At 38.3% G+C, this 14100-nt stretch overlaps 1 protein-coding gene and 1 long non-coding RNA gene across 5 annotated transcripts in view; one reads left to right on the top strand and one right to left on the bottom strand.

Annotated features, from left to right (window-relative positions):
* The window catches only part of LOC148110027 (uncharacterized), an 89916-nt gene that overhangs the window by 8204 nt on the left and 67612 nt on the right, over positions 1–14100 (bottom strand). The window lies entirely within an intron of this gene.
* Positions 1–14100, top strand: part of FER (FER tyrosine kinase) — a 437115-nt gene that overhangs the window by 400809 nt on the left and 22206 nt on the right. For all 3 annotated transcript variants that reach the window (XM_045808269.2, XM_045808262.2, XM_087861935.1), the window contains one exon: positions 7646–7800. In XM_045808269.2, the coding sequence (XP_045664225.1) occupies positions 7646–7800 (155 nt within the window). The remainder of the gene's footprint in view (positions 1–7645; positions 7801–14100) is intronic.

Genomic DNA, 14100 nt, shown 5'->3' with positions numbered 1-14100 from the left:
ACAGTGCAAGAGGGTTCCCCTTTCTCCACATCCTCACCAGCACCTATTGTTTCTTGTATTATTGATTTTATCCATTCTGGCAGGTGTGAGGTGATATCTCATTGTAATTTTGATTTGTATTTCCCCCATGATGAGTGATGTTGAGCATCTTTTCAGGTGTCTGTTGGCCATCTGTGCGTCTTCTTTGGAGAAATGTCTATTCATGTCTTCTGCCCATTTTTTAATTGGATTCACTTTTTGGGTGTTCAGTTGTATAAGTTCTTTATATATTTTGGATACTAATCCTTTATGAAATATGTCATTTCAAATATCTTCTCCCATTCTGTAGTTGCCTTTTACTTTTGTTGATTGTTTCCTTCACTGTGCAGAAGATTTTTATCTTGATGAAGTCCCAGTAGTTTATTGTTGCTTTTGTTTCCCTTGCCTCAGGAGACAAATCTAGAAAGAAGTTGCTACAGCTGATGTCAAAGAGGTTACTTCCTGTGTTCTCCTCTAGCCTGGGATTTTCTATGTTAAAAAAAAAAAAAATCATGTCTGCAGATAGTGCCAATAGGACTAGTTTTACTATTGTCTGATATTTGTAGGATTTTTTTGTTTGTTGTTTGCTTTTATGCCTTATTTCAAAGCCTAAGATCCCAGGAATAGAAATGGTGAAAGCAGGTATTCTTGCCTTGATCTCAGGGAACAGCAATTTAGTCTTTCACCATGAAGTATGATATTGGTAGTTGAATTTTTTGTAGATGCCCTTTGTCAGGTTGAGGAAGCTCCTCAGTATTTCCAGTTTGCTGAGCATTTTATCATTAACAGATATTGGATGCTGTCAAATGCTTTCTCTGCATCAATTGGAAAGATCAAATGGTCTTCTTCCCTGTATTGTCATTCTAGTGAATTACACTGATTCATTTTCAAATGGTAAACCAGTCTTGCATTATTGGATAAGTCCTACTTGGCCATGATGTATTATCTTTTTTATATATTACTGTATTTGATTTGCTAACATTTTGTTTAAAATATTTGACTCTGTCTTCATGAGAGTATTTTTCTGTAATTTCTTTGATAGTGTCTTTGTCAGGTTTTGTATTAGAGTTCTACTGGCCTGATGAAGTGAGTTAGGCAGTTACTCTCTGTTTTTTGAAAAAGTTCCCATAATATGGTTATTTCTTCCCTGAATGTAAGATAAAACCTACTAATGAGACCATCTGAATTGAAGTTTGCTTTTTGGGAATATTTTTTGATACCAAATTTGTATTTGTAAATACAGAATCATTGTTATCTATATCTTATTCTGTCTGTAGAATCAGTAGTAACAACCACTTTATATCTAGATACTGATATTTTGATTATATAATGTTTGGTATTTTTTAGCATTCTATATAATTTTATCTCTCGACATTGTAGCTATATCTCTTTACATCTTTAAGAGTTGCTCTATACATTGCAATACATACACCTAAACTTCCACAAACTATTAAGAGCTAATATTGTATCACTTCATGGGAAATGTAGAAAATTTGCACCCATATTGGTCCGTTTGTTCACACTCAATTTTTATCTTATCTGGTAGTTGTCATAACATTTACATACATTGAAAACCTGATTAGATAATGCTATCATATTCATTTTCAATATTCAGTCATATTTTAAAGAACTTAAGAGGGAAAAAATTTTATATTTGCCCGCATATTTACCATTTCTGTTGTGCTTCCTTCTATCCTGATGTTTCAGAGTTCTTTCTGGTATCATTTCCCTTTAGGCTGAAATACTACTGATGTTTCTGGTAGAGTACATCTGCTGTCAGTTGGTTAATTCTGTTTTCTTTACATGACAGTGTCTTTATTCTGCCTTCATTTCTGTAGGATATTTTTGCTAGCTGTGGAATTCTGAGTTGACAGAGACATCTGCTAGAATTTTGACTGGGTATACATTAAGTCTGTAGATCAATTGAGAAGAATTGCCATCTTAACAAATGAAAGATGTTATTCCACCATCTTCTGCTCCCATCTTTTTTTTTTTTTTTTAAGAAATCTGTGATTATTTGAATCGCTTTCTGTATCATATGTGTCATTTTCTGTATCTACTTTTAAGACATTTTCTTTTTCTTGGATTTTAGCAGCTTAATTAAGATATGGGTAGGTGTTGTTGTGTTTTTTTTCTTTGATTTTTATCCTGTTTGGAGTTCACAGAGATTTGTGAATATGCAAACTTACTTTTACTTCTTTCAACTAAATTTGGGAATTCTTTAATCATTTTTTCAAACATATTTTCTGCCTCAATCACTTTATTCCTCTACTTTGGGACTCCAGTAATATGTATTTTCGATCCTTTGATATTGTATAGGTCCCCTGATGCTTATGTCACGTGTTTCTATTTTCCTTTCTTGGTGCTCTTCAGCTGGGGTATTTTCAAGTTTACTGACTCTTGCCTCTGTTATCATCAGTATGCTTTTGATCCTATGCAGTGACATTTAGTTTTAGATATGTATTTTAAGTTTCTCCATTTCTATAATTTTTCTAGTTTTTATTTCTTGACTGAGATTACCTGTTTTTCCATTAATTTCAAATGTGTTTTCCTTTATTTTATGGGGTATAGTTATAATAGTCACTTTATATGTGGTTACTCTGATGTTGGTATTTGTTGATTGTTTTTCCCGTTAGAATTGATCACATTTTTCTTGTTTTCTGTATGTTTAGCAGTTTGTGCCCTAGATATTGTGAATGTTACAGGCTCTAAGTATCTGTTATATTGCACTGGAGATTGTTGATATTTTTGGTTTTGTTTTAGCACGCAATCAACCCAGTTAGGTTAAAATATAGGTTCACTGCCTCACAGTGACTCATATCACAGTTAACTTCTCAAAGCCTGTGTTTTGGTGTGCCCTGTGTGAGACAGTCAGGAGTTACTTTGAGACATGGGCAGTGATTTAAAGGAGTTTGGTTCTCTAAATGGTCTTAGGTCTGCCCATCAAATGTGTAGCTCAGGGTTTAGGCTGAAACTTGTGTGGGTTCAAACATGGAACCAGGTAATCCCCTTCTCTGGCTGTTTCCCCTCTATGACCCTACACTTGCAAGGACCTCTTTTCCTGATTCCTCAGCTCATAAAGATGTGGTTTCTATTAGGTTTCAGACACTGATGTTGTCTCCCTTGTATTACTGTGTAACTGGAGTCCACATACGGGAAAGCTACAAGAGAAATGAGGGGAAAAACTACAAAACGGGAAACTAAATGATGGTGTGCTCTAAGGCTTAGTCTCTGAACACCTCTATTTCCTCTCTACACTCACTCTCTAGGTGACAGTATTCTGTAATTCCATTGCCTCAAATCTGAAAGCTGACAACTGTTAGACCTCTTTTAACCTCCAGACTAATATATTCAGTTGCCTACTCAACATCTACACTTGGACATCTAATAAACTCTACCTGTCCAAAACCAAGGCCCTCCTCCACCCATACTGGATTATTTCGACTGCATATAACACCACACACACACACAAAGTCCACATATACGAAGGTAGACAGTCCAGAATATGTATGGCATACTCATTAGGCACACAGGCCCCTTAATCTATTGATGCTTTTCCAACTTTAGTATGCTTCCTCTTTATGTTAGCAGGAGGGAGAAATGTAATGGGAAATAATTTAAAAAAAAAGAAAATTACCAAGTTTTTATTTAAATTCAAGTTAGTTAAAAATACTGTAATATTGGTTTCAGGAACAGAATTTATTGATTCATCATTTACATATAATACCCAGTATTCATCACAAGTGCCCTCCTTAATGCCCATCACCCATTTAGCAGACCCCCATCGACCTCCCCTCCAGCAACCCTGTTCGTTCCCTACAGTTAAAAGTCTATTATGGTTTGCCTCTTTCTCTGTTTTAATCTTATTTTATTTTTCCTTCCCTTGCCCTATGTTCATCGGTTTTGTTTCTTAAATTCCACAAAGGAGTAAAATCATATGGTATTTGTCTTTCTCTGATGGTCTTATTTTGCTTAGCATAATACACTCTAGTTCCATCCATGTTGTTGCAAATGGCAAGATTTCATTCTTTTTGATGGCTGAGTAATAATCTAGTGTGTGTGTGTGTGTGTGTGTGTGTGTATTTTTTTTTTAATCCTTTGGGCAAATACCTAGTAGTGCAATTGCTGGGTCATACAGTAGCTCTATTTTTAACTTTTCGAGGAACCTCCATACTGTTTTCCAGAGTGGCTGCACCAGTTTGCATTCCCACCAACAGTGTAAGAGGGTTCCCCTTTCTCTGCATCCTCGCCAATATCTGTTGTTTCCTGAGTTGTTAATTTTAGCCATTCTGACAGAGGTGAGGTGGTATAAGAAACTTCCTAGAAATTCTGAACACATCTTATGCTTATATCTTATTGTCCAGAACTTAGATTATGGCCACATCTGGTTGCAGGGGACGTTGGGAAGTATAGGAGTTTTCAAATGGATGGTAATATATTCAGCTAAAATTGGAATTCTTTTACTAAAAAAAAAAAAAAAGAAAGAAATGGACAATAGGAGATAAGTCGGCTGGCTCCACCCAACTCCATGAATCTAGTCCTCTGTCTTCTCACTAACTTTCTGCATTTCTTTTTAATTTAAATTCAATTTAATTAATGTATAATGTATTATTAGTTTCAGAGATAGAATTTAGTGATTCATCAGTTGCATATAAACCCAGTGCTATCACTACAAGTGCCCTTCTTAATGCCCATCACCATTTACCCCATTCCCCCACCCACCTCCCCTTCCGGAAACCCTCAGTTTGTTTCCTATAATCAAGAGTCTCTTTTGGTTTGCTTCTCTCTGTTTTTGTCTTACTTTATTTTTCCTTCCCTTTCCCTATGCTCATCAGTTTTGTTCCTTAAATTCCACATAGGAGTGAAATCATACGGTACTTGTCTTTCTCTGACTTATTTCGCTTAGCATAATGCCCTCTAGTTCCATCCACATTGTTGCAAATGACACAATTTCACTATTTTTGGTGGCTGAATAATATTCCATTGTGTATATATACCACATCTTCTTTATCCATTTTCTGTCCGTGGACATATGGGCTCCTTCCATAGTTTGGCTATTGTGGACGTTGCTGCTATAAACATTGGAGCGCATGTGCTCCTTTGAATCACTGTTTGTATCCTTTGGATAACTACCTGGTAGTGCAATTGCTGAGTCATAGGGTAGTTATCTTTTTAACTTTTCGAGGAGCCTCCATACTACTCTCCAGAGTGGCTGTACCAGCTTGCAGTCCCACCAACAGTGCAAGAGCATTCCCCTTTCTCTGCATCCTTGCCAACACCTGTTGTTTCCTGAGTTGTTAATTTTAGCCATTCTGACTGGTGTGAGGTGGTATCTCAGTGTGGTTTTAATTTGTATTTCTCTGATGCTGAGTGATGTTGAGCATCTTTTCATGTGTCTGTTGGCTATTTGTCTTCTTTGGAGAAATGTCTGACCATGTCTTCTGCCCATTTCTTGACTGGATTATTGAGTTTGATAAGGTCTTTATAAATTTTGGATACTAGCCCTTTATCTGATAAATCATTTGCAAAGATCTTCTCCCATTCCGTTGGTTTTCTTTTGGTTTTGTTGACTGTTTCCTTTGCTGTGCAAAAGCTTTTTATCTTGATGAAGTCCCAATAGTTCATTTTTGCCTTTGTTTCCCTTGTGTTTGGAGACATGTCTAGCAAGAAGTTGCTGCGGCCGAGGTCAAAGAGGTTGCTGCCTGTGTTCTCTAGGATTTTGGTGGATTCTTATCTCACATTTAGGTCTTTTACCCAGTATGAGTTTATTTTTGTGTATGGTATAAGGAAATGGTCTAGTTTCATTTTTCTGCAGGTGGCCATCCAATTTTCCCAACACCATTTGTTAAAGAGACTTTTTTCTCTTCTCTTTGTTAGTATATAGAAATGCAAGTGAGTTCTGTGCATTGATTTTATATCCTGCGATTTGGGCTGAATTCCTGTATCATTTCCAGTAATTTTTGGGTAACCTTCCCCATTTCAATAAATGTCAGTTCCATCCTTCCAGGTGTTCAGGCCAAAATATCTGGGAGTCATCCATGATTCTTTTTCTCTCCTATTCCACATCCAGCCTACCAGCAAATGTTATTGATTGTACTTTTCAAATACAGCTGACTGACTCCATCTTCATGCAGGCTCTTGTTGCCTTTCATGGACTTCTGAAATAGTCTAATCTCCTAAGTGGTCTTTCTGGATCTGCCATTCCTGTATGCAGAACTCTCTGGTTACCGTCCAGCTTACTGTGAATAAAATCCAAGGAACTTAGAAGCTATACATCATTTGGTCCAGGCTAACGCTCTGATTAAAATGACTATTCTCTTCCCCTCACTCATTCCATAAATATATCAAGCATGTCCCAATTTCAGGGTCTTTGTTATCTATTGCTCTTTCTATCTTGAATGCTCTCCTCCTAGATATCCCCAGGGCTTTCTTCTTAACTTCCTTCATGTCTTTGATCGAATACCATATTATCAAAGAGACCTTCCCTAACAGCCTATCTAGAACAGGATTCCTTCCAGTAAACCTCTCCCTTTATACAACTTTCTTCTTAATACGCAGCACCATGGGACATAACATCTGATTTTCTGTGTGTATGTATAGATTCATACACACATAAACATTGTCTCCCTCTCTCTACATATATTTAAATTTATAAAAATGTATAAACATGTAGGTGTACATATAAGAATTTGATTATTGAAGGGCTTCTCACTAGAATTAGAGACTTCACCCTTACCTGATAAGGAAGACAGCAGTGAGCAAAAGAGATGATCAAGACAGATTTCTCTGAGAAGAGGGTATTTGAGCTAAGAATGAATGAAGATGAGCCAGCTATACTGTAGCCTAGAGGGAAAGCACTCCAGGTAAAGGGAACAGCTAACTGCAAGGCCCTAGAGTGGAAATAAGCTTGTCATGTTAGGGGATTTGTCCTGCATTTGAGGACAGAAAGAAGCCCAGTGTGGGTAGAACAAGATAGGGTGAGAGGACAGGCAGAGCCAGATCATGCAAAGTTGTGCCTGTCCCAGAGGCAGTAGAGAGAGTTGCAAAGCTCTCTGGCACCTCAGCCATTCTCCAGCCCTTGGGAAGCTCTAAGGCTACAATAGCCAAAGGCTGTCTAGTGACATGCAGCTATTTAAATTTAATCAACTAAAAGTAAATTTAAAAATTCAGTTTCTCCATCACATGAGTTCCATTCCAAGTGTTTAATCCTCGCACGTGGTTAATGACTACCTATTGGGCAGCACAGCACAGATAGAAACCATTCCATCATCACAGAAGTTATGTAAAAGAGTCCTGCTCTAGGAGATCCAGTCCAATGAGAAATAATGCCAAGTTTGCTTAGCCTCCCTCTGGGATTTTCTCTTAACCCTAGAAGCAGTGTTTTTCTATCTAAATGGAAATATATGTGATGCCTAGAAAATTAGCATGGGGCCTGTTCCCTACGCAAATATTCTCACTGGTGATTTTTACCTATGACAGAAAAGATGAGGACTGGTAAATCACAAGCATTCTTAACCTCATTATAAATACATTGCAAATGTAAAAATGCAAAGTGTGGAAGTCATAAATGTGAAAGCAGCTTTCAATTTGTTTTAATAGGTATTTTCTATGTCTTATTGTAACCTAGGGATCTTGCTGCAAGAAACTGCCTGGTAGGTGAAAATAATGTTCTGAAAATCAGTGACTTTGGAATGTCTCGTCAAGAGGATGGTGGAGTGTATTCGTCTTCTGGCTTAAAGCAGATTCCCATTAAATGGACAGCACCAGAAGCTCTTAATTATGGTAAGAATAGACTGTTTTGCTTTTTGGTGGTAAAAATGTACTCAGTCGGCACAAAACATACACAAGCCAAATTACAGGAGTAAAGCGGAGCCCAAGTTAGAATGATTTGAAAATCAACACGGTAATGTGTAAGTATTCATATTTTGTACTTACACATGAGCAGAAACTTAATTCATTGACATTGTTGGTCAGATTTCTATATGTAAGACTGCTAGATTTAAAAGATGGATATACTGGGGCACCTGGGTGGCACAGCGGTTAAGCGTCTGCCTTCGGCTCAGGGCGTGATCCCGGCGTTATGGGATCGAGTCCCACATCAGGCTCCTCTGCTATGAGCCTGCTTCTTCCTCTCCCACTCCCCCTGCTTGTGTTCCCTCTCTCGCTGTCTCTATCTCTGTCAAATAAATAAATAAAATCTTTAAAAAAAAAAAAAAAGATGGATATACTAATAAGCACTTTGGAGAGGGTTTTTTCTAATCCCCCCCCCAAATGGTTATTTTTAAAGTGTTGCAGTGGCTCTGGACCATTGCTTTTGAATGTCTTATAAATGGTGCAATAACCTCATCTAATATTAGGTTTTAAAATATTGTCAAGTCTATAGTTTCTCACTCTAAAAGTTAACATGCTTTCTTAGCATTTCAGCCTCTGGAACTTGCATAAGTCTTGTGGAGAGAGATGGAAGTTACATTTATAAAACAGCAGGGATTTGTGTGTGTGTGTCATTGTAATTGGAAATAGATACAGGTTGCATTACCTGTGTTTGGGATAAAATGGGCTATAACAAGATGGGTTCAAGAATTGCGAGAGATTGTGCTTTAAGTGAAATTATAAATTACATTTTCATTAAGGGAAGCAGCACATGAGCCATGGGTTGGTGAATGGGTATAGCATGTTTTAAATTGAAATATAAAATGATTCTTTACTGATTTAAAATGAAAAATTACTTCATCATGAAAAATAGGGCATTTATAAGTGCCTTAATTTAATGCCTAAATTAAAGACAAAGCTTTTAAGTGAGGTACAATTCACATAACTTGAAATTAACCATTTTGAAGTGAATAATTCAGTGGTATTTAGTACAGTTCACAGTATTGTACAACCACTGCTTCTTTCTAGGTCCAACGTTTTCATCGCTCCAAAATAAAACTCCCCATTCCTCCTTTCCCCCAGCCACCGGCAACCACGTCTACATTCCGTGGCTGTGGATTTACCTATACTTCATATTCCTTATAAATGGAATCATACTATACATTTCTTAAATGTTTTTGAGGTTTATCCATGTTGTAGCGTGTATAATTACGGCAATTCCTTTTTATGGCTGAATATCCCATTGTATATCCTTACAGTTTGTTTATCCATTCATCCAATGTGCATATTTGGGCAGTTTTCACCTTTCAGCTACTGTGAATACTGCTATGAACATTTGTGTATAAGGATTTGAGTACCTGTTTTTAGTTATTCTAGGTATACACTAAGGGTCATATGGTAATTCTGTGTTTAACTTTTCAAGGAACCGCCAAATATTTTCCAGATAAAGCTTTGGGATGTGCTTGGAAGTTAGTTGGGGATCTGTTCTGTATTTTGTATACTAATGATACTGTGGAGTATATGTTGTAAGTAGTTGTCATTATGAGAAATTGACTAAGTTGTTCTACTTCCCAATAATGAAGTTTTTGAGCTTAACAAACTCCATAGATACTAATCCTCACCCTCATTTGCCTTCCCATGTGCTGGCAAGAGAAGTTTTTGTGAGCTTTCTAATGATCACAGACCAATTCCACTATTCCTGAGAATCTAGAGAAAATGGCAGCCCTGCTATTTTCTTCACTGATATTACTCTAAGGTTATATTCCTATGACAAACAATCACAGGATAAAAGACTATACCATGTTATTTATGCAGAGGTTTTCTTTAAGGGACAAAATGTTGTTAACCCCTTCTTATAGCATTCCTATAAGGGGCTGGAACTGGACTTGTGAGAGCTGAAATCCAGCTAGGTTTGTTTTAACCCTATTGACCAGATCCTCTTCATTGCCTTTCAAAGTCCTCTTACTGTTATGCCAAGAGCAATTCTGCCTTTCAATCAAAATGTATTTTAGTTGAATTTCAAGCTGCAGTATTTACAAATCAAAATTCTATTTCCAGATATCTCTTAGAGCCAGACCTACAGCATTTTAAGTAATAGAGATATGAAGATCTTTGGTTGGCAATGAGGGACATTTTTTTTCGTCTTTACTATTAATACGATGCAGAACAATTTACATGACAAAGGGGGAGAGATTATAACAGATGAGGAAGAAGTCTGGAATATTTTATTTATTACCCAACCCAATGAGGGAGTTCCTCAGAGTTTAACAGGAGTGGAAAATATATCTATTGAAAGACCTACTTCTTAATACTTCTTTCATATTTTATGCAAGTATCATTTTATGATTCGTGGCAAGATTTTGCCTTATTTCCAAGGGTCTTTTCTTCTTCATTGTTGCCTCAGAGTAGCTGAAATACTGCCCAAGTCTCCCATGACATGTGGGAGCAAAGTTGACAGAAAAATACTTCAGTCTAAGGAACCTCTGAGAAATTTTGTCTTAGGGCCATAGACTTGAACTTACTTTCACCATTATTTTGTCATTAGTGTTGCTCTCATTTAATTTTTTAAAAAATGACACATATACTTTTTTTTTAAATCAAGCAATAGTAGAGCCTGCAATGACATGTAAGCTCCTCTCCCACCCACCTCAAGCCACACAATACATAATTGTATATATATCCCCTCCCCCACTTTTTAAACATGAAATGGCCGCACACTTGATAGTCTTTTCAGCATATATTGCTACCGTGCTCCGTATAGCTGTTACCGAAGGACTGTCTTTGTAAAGCGCAAATAGGATACTCATCTTCAACTAAGAAATAATCTAAAAAAGAAAATTAAAAGACATTTTTTCATTTGTCACCTAAGAATTTTGGGCTGATGCGTCCTCTAATTAACCTGACATAACTAAGTAATCTGAAATGAGAAAGAGGCAGGATTTATAGTGAAAAGAGTCCTGGATCCATCATCAGGGCCAGATTTCCCTCCAGTTATGTCATTAGTTGCATGACCTTGGCAAGTCATCTACTTATCTGCACCTATGTTTTCTAATTTGCAAGATGAGAAAATAGTGCCTTTTCCACATAAGGGTATTGTGGGGATCAAATGAGATGGAGAAGTAGCAAAATTCCATACAATCATAAGTTGCTCTTAGCCCATTAAAATTACCCAACAAGGTTCTGTTTCAACATGATGATGTAGGAAGATCCCAACTCACACCTCTCTCACAGACACACCAAGTCTATGGAACAATTTTCTCAAAAAACCCCAAAAAACTAGCTAAGCAAGTGCTACGAATTAGGCAAACAAGAAAAAAAAACCCGGTATCACAGCAGGTAAGAGAGGCTAAGACACCATCTCATCATAAACCCCTCCCCCAGCACAGAGAACCATCATCAGGAGGAAACTAAAAACCCAGAGCTTCTCCTGAAGAGCAAAAGGTTTAAGCCCCCACTTCAGGCATCCCAGCATTTAAGACCTGCACCTGAGTGGTCAGCTCCCAAAATATCTACCTTCCAAAACCAACAGGGCTCACATCCATGTAACCCACAGGCTACAGGGAATGTAAAAACAACTCTTAAAAGACCCCATGCTTGGAATCACCTGCCCTAGGGCCCAGAGCAGAAGCAGCCAACGGACAGGCTATATGAAAGCAGCTCATTTGCTAGACTTAAAGCATCAGCCTGAGAGGCATCTTATTTAATACACATCTACAGGTCTGCTGGGGATCCTTTCCAGGGATGGAAGCTGGCAGATGCCATTTTCACATTCTCCTGCTGCTGCACCCCAGAGCATCCTTATCTCTCAGAGGGGAAGCTTTTATACATATCTAGTAGCCTGGTTTTTGCAGCTGCCACACAGGGAACACCCCTTGATCATCAGGTTCTGGAAGCCAGGGGGCTTGCATTCCTGTGTACCGTATGACTGTAACAGTCCAAGAGACAGTTCTTGGCAGGCTACCACCCAAGTGCCCTGACAGACGCCAGCATAGCCACAGTCTTTACTTGCTTGTCCAGGAGCTGTGGCCTGAGGGCAGACTTCTGGCATGGCACCCATCTACAGGCCTGTGGACACCATCTCTGTACTTTCCCTCTACTTTTCTTGCCACAGTCTCCCAGAAAGGAGCTCATGCCCTGTCTAGTGCTTAGGTTTTACTAGCTGGTACCTGGGAACACCTCTATATCACCTGGCTCTGGTGGTCAGCAGGGCTTACTTTCACAGCTCCACAGGACTGTAACCAATAAAGTTCTTAAACAGGTACCATCCCTAGGGCATAGTAAGTGGCAGTAGGCTGAAGAGCTCTGTCTTTCTGCGAAAGAGGCCTTTTGTCTTATCATCATAGCTACAGCCAGAGGTGCAGGCTTCTAACTGAACACACATCTAAGACCTGACTATAATCCTTTCCAGAGACATTAAAGGGCAGGTGTCATCTTCATATTCTGTCCCTGATGTTTTCCAGAGCACCAGTGTCTCTCAGGAGAGAGCTCTTACACCCACCTGGTGTTCTAGTTTTAGGGGCTGCCATCCAGAGAATGCCCCTTGATCTGGCTCTAGTGACCAAGGGACACTTGCATTCCTGAGTCCTAGAGGACTGTAACATCAGAGAGTTCTTGGCAAGCAAGCATTCCCCAAGGCACTGCACCAAAAGCCAACTATGAAAGAAGACCATTCGCCTGTCGGGGGCTTCAGACTGAGGGGAAGTCTTCAGGTTTGGCACCCATCTAGAGGCTGAAGTAATGCAGACTGGTAGATACCATCTTTGCACTCTCCCTCTGCCTCACTCCACCTCCCTGGTATCTCCCAGAAAGGAACTTATGCACTCATCTAAAACCCCAATTTTTACAACTGCTGCCCAGAGGACAACTCCAGATTGGCTGGCTCTAGTGGTCAGTGGGGCTTACACTTGTAGTCCCACAGGACTGTAGGACCAGCCAGTAGTTTAGAAACTACTAAACTGGCTGCAAATCAAACTCAGTTTCAGTGCTGAGATTCCTTCTTTTGGACACGATAGGTCTAGGAGTGCCCTCAACTACTGTGAGCTATTAAAGTAGTCTGCATGGGCAATCACAAAGGTTTGAAAGACAACAAAGAGCTAGGGCAAGGTTCAATGACGACATTCATGTAATACATGAGGGTACTTCTACAAGACTGGGAGAGGTGGCTGTTCCTTAAATGCATAAAAACCAACAGAGTCAAGCAAAATGAAGAAACACTGAAATATGTTCCAAACGAAAGAACAAAATAAACCCTCAGGAAAATAAAATTTTAGTGAAACAGAGATAAATGATTTACCTGGTAAAGACTTCAAAGTAATGATCATAATGATGCTTACCAAACTCAGAAGAAGGGATGCACATGGCGAGAACTTCAATGAAGAGATAGAAAATCTAACAAAGTACCAAACAAGTCACAGAGCTGAAACATGAAATAATTGAGCTTAAAAAAAAAAAAATACACTAGAGGAGTTTACCAGCAAACTGGATGAAAAAGCAAGGACCCGTTAACTCAAAGTAGTGAACTCACCCAATCAGAGCAGCAAAAAGAATTTTAAAAAGTGAAGATAACTCAAGGGACTTATAGGACACCATGAAGCAGACTAACATTTGCCTTATATAAGACCCAGAGGAAGAAGAGGGGAGAGTAAGGGACAGACAACTTCTTTGAAGAAATAATGGTTAAAAATTTCCCAAATTTAGGGAAAGAAACACATCCTGATCTAGGAGGCCCATTGAGTTACAAATAAAAGGAACTCAAAGAGACTCACACCAAGACACATAATTAAAATGTCAAAGATTAAAGAGAAGAATCTTAAAAGCAGCAAGAGAAAAACAAATTGTCACATACAAAGGAGCCCCCATAAGACTATCAGCAAATTTTTTAGCAGAAACTTTGCAGGCCAGAAGAGAGTAGCACAATATATTCAGAAACTGAAAGTAGAACACTTGCAACCAAGAAGACTCTACTTGGCAAAGTTACCATTTAGAATTGATGGAGATACAAAGAATTCTCCAGATAAGCGAAAGTTCAGAAGTTCATCACCATTAAACCAGCCTTACAAGAAATGTTAAAAGGACTTCTCTAAGCTGAAAAGAAAGGGTGCTTATTAGTAACGAGAAAACACATGAAAGTATAAATCTCATTGATAAAGGTAAATGTATAGTGAAGATAGATTAATCATTTACAAAGCTACTATGAAGGTTAAAAGACAAAAG

Source organism: Ursus americanus, chromosome 5 (assembly GCF_024610735.1).
Source record: "Ursus americanus isolate L20-20 chromosome 5, mUrsAme1.1.p, whole genome shotgun sequence".
NCBI classification, from domain to species: Eukaryota; Metazoa; Chordata; class Mammalia; order Carnivora; family Ursidae; genus Ursus; species Ursus americanus.
This window is presented reverse-complemented; position numbering and strand designations above follow the sequence as displayed.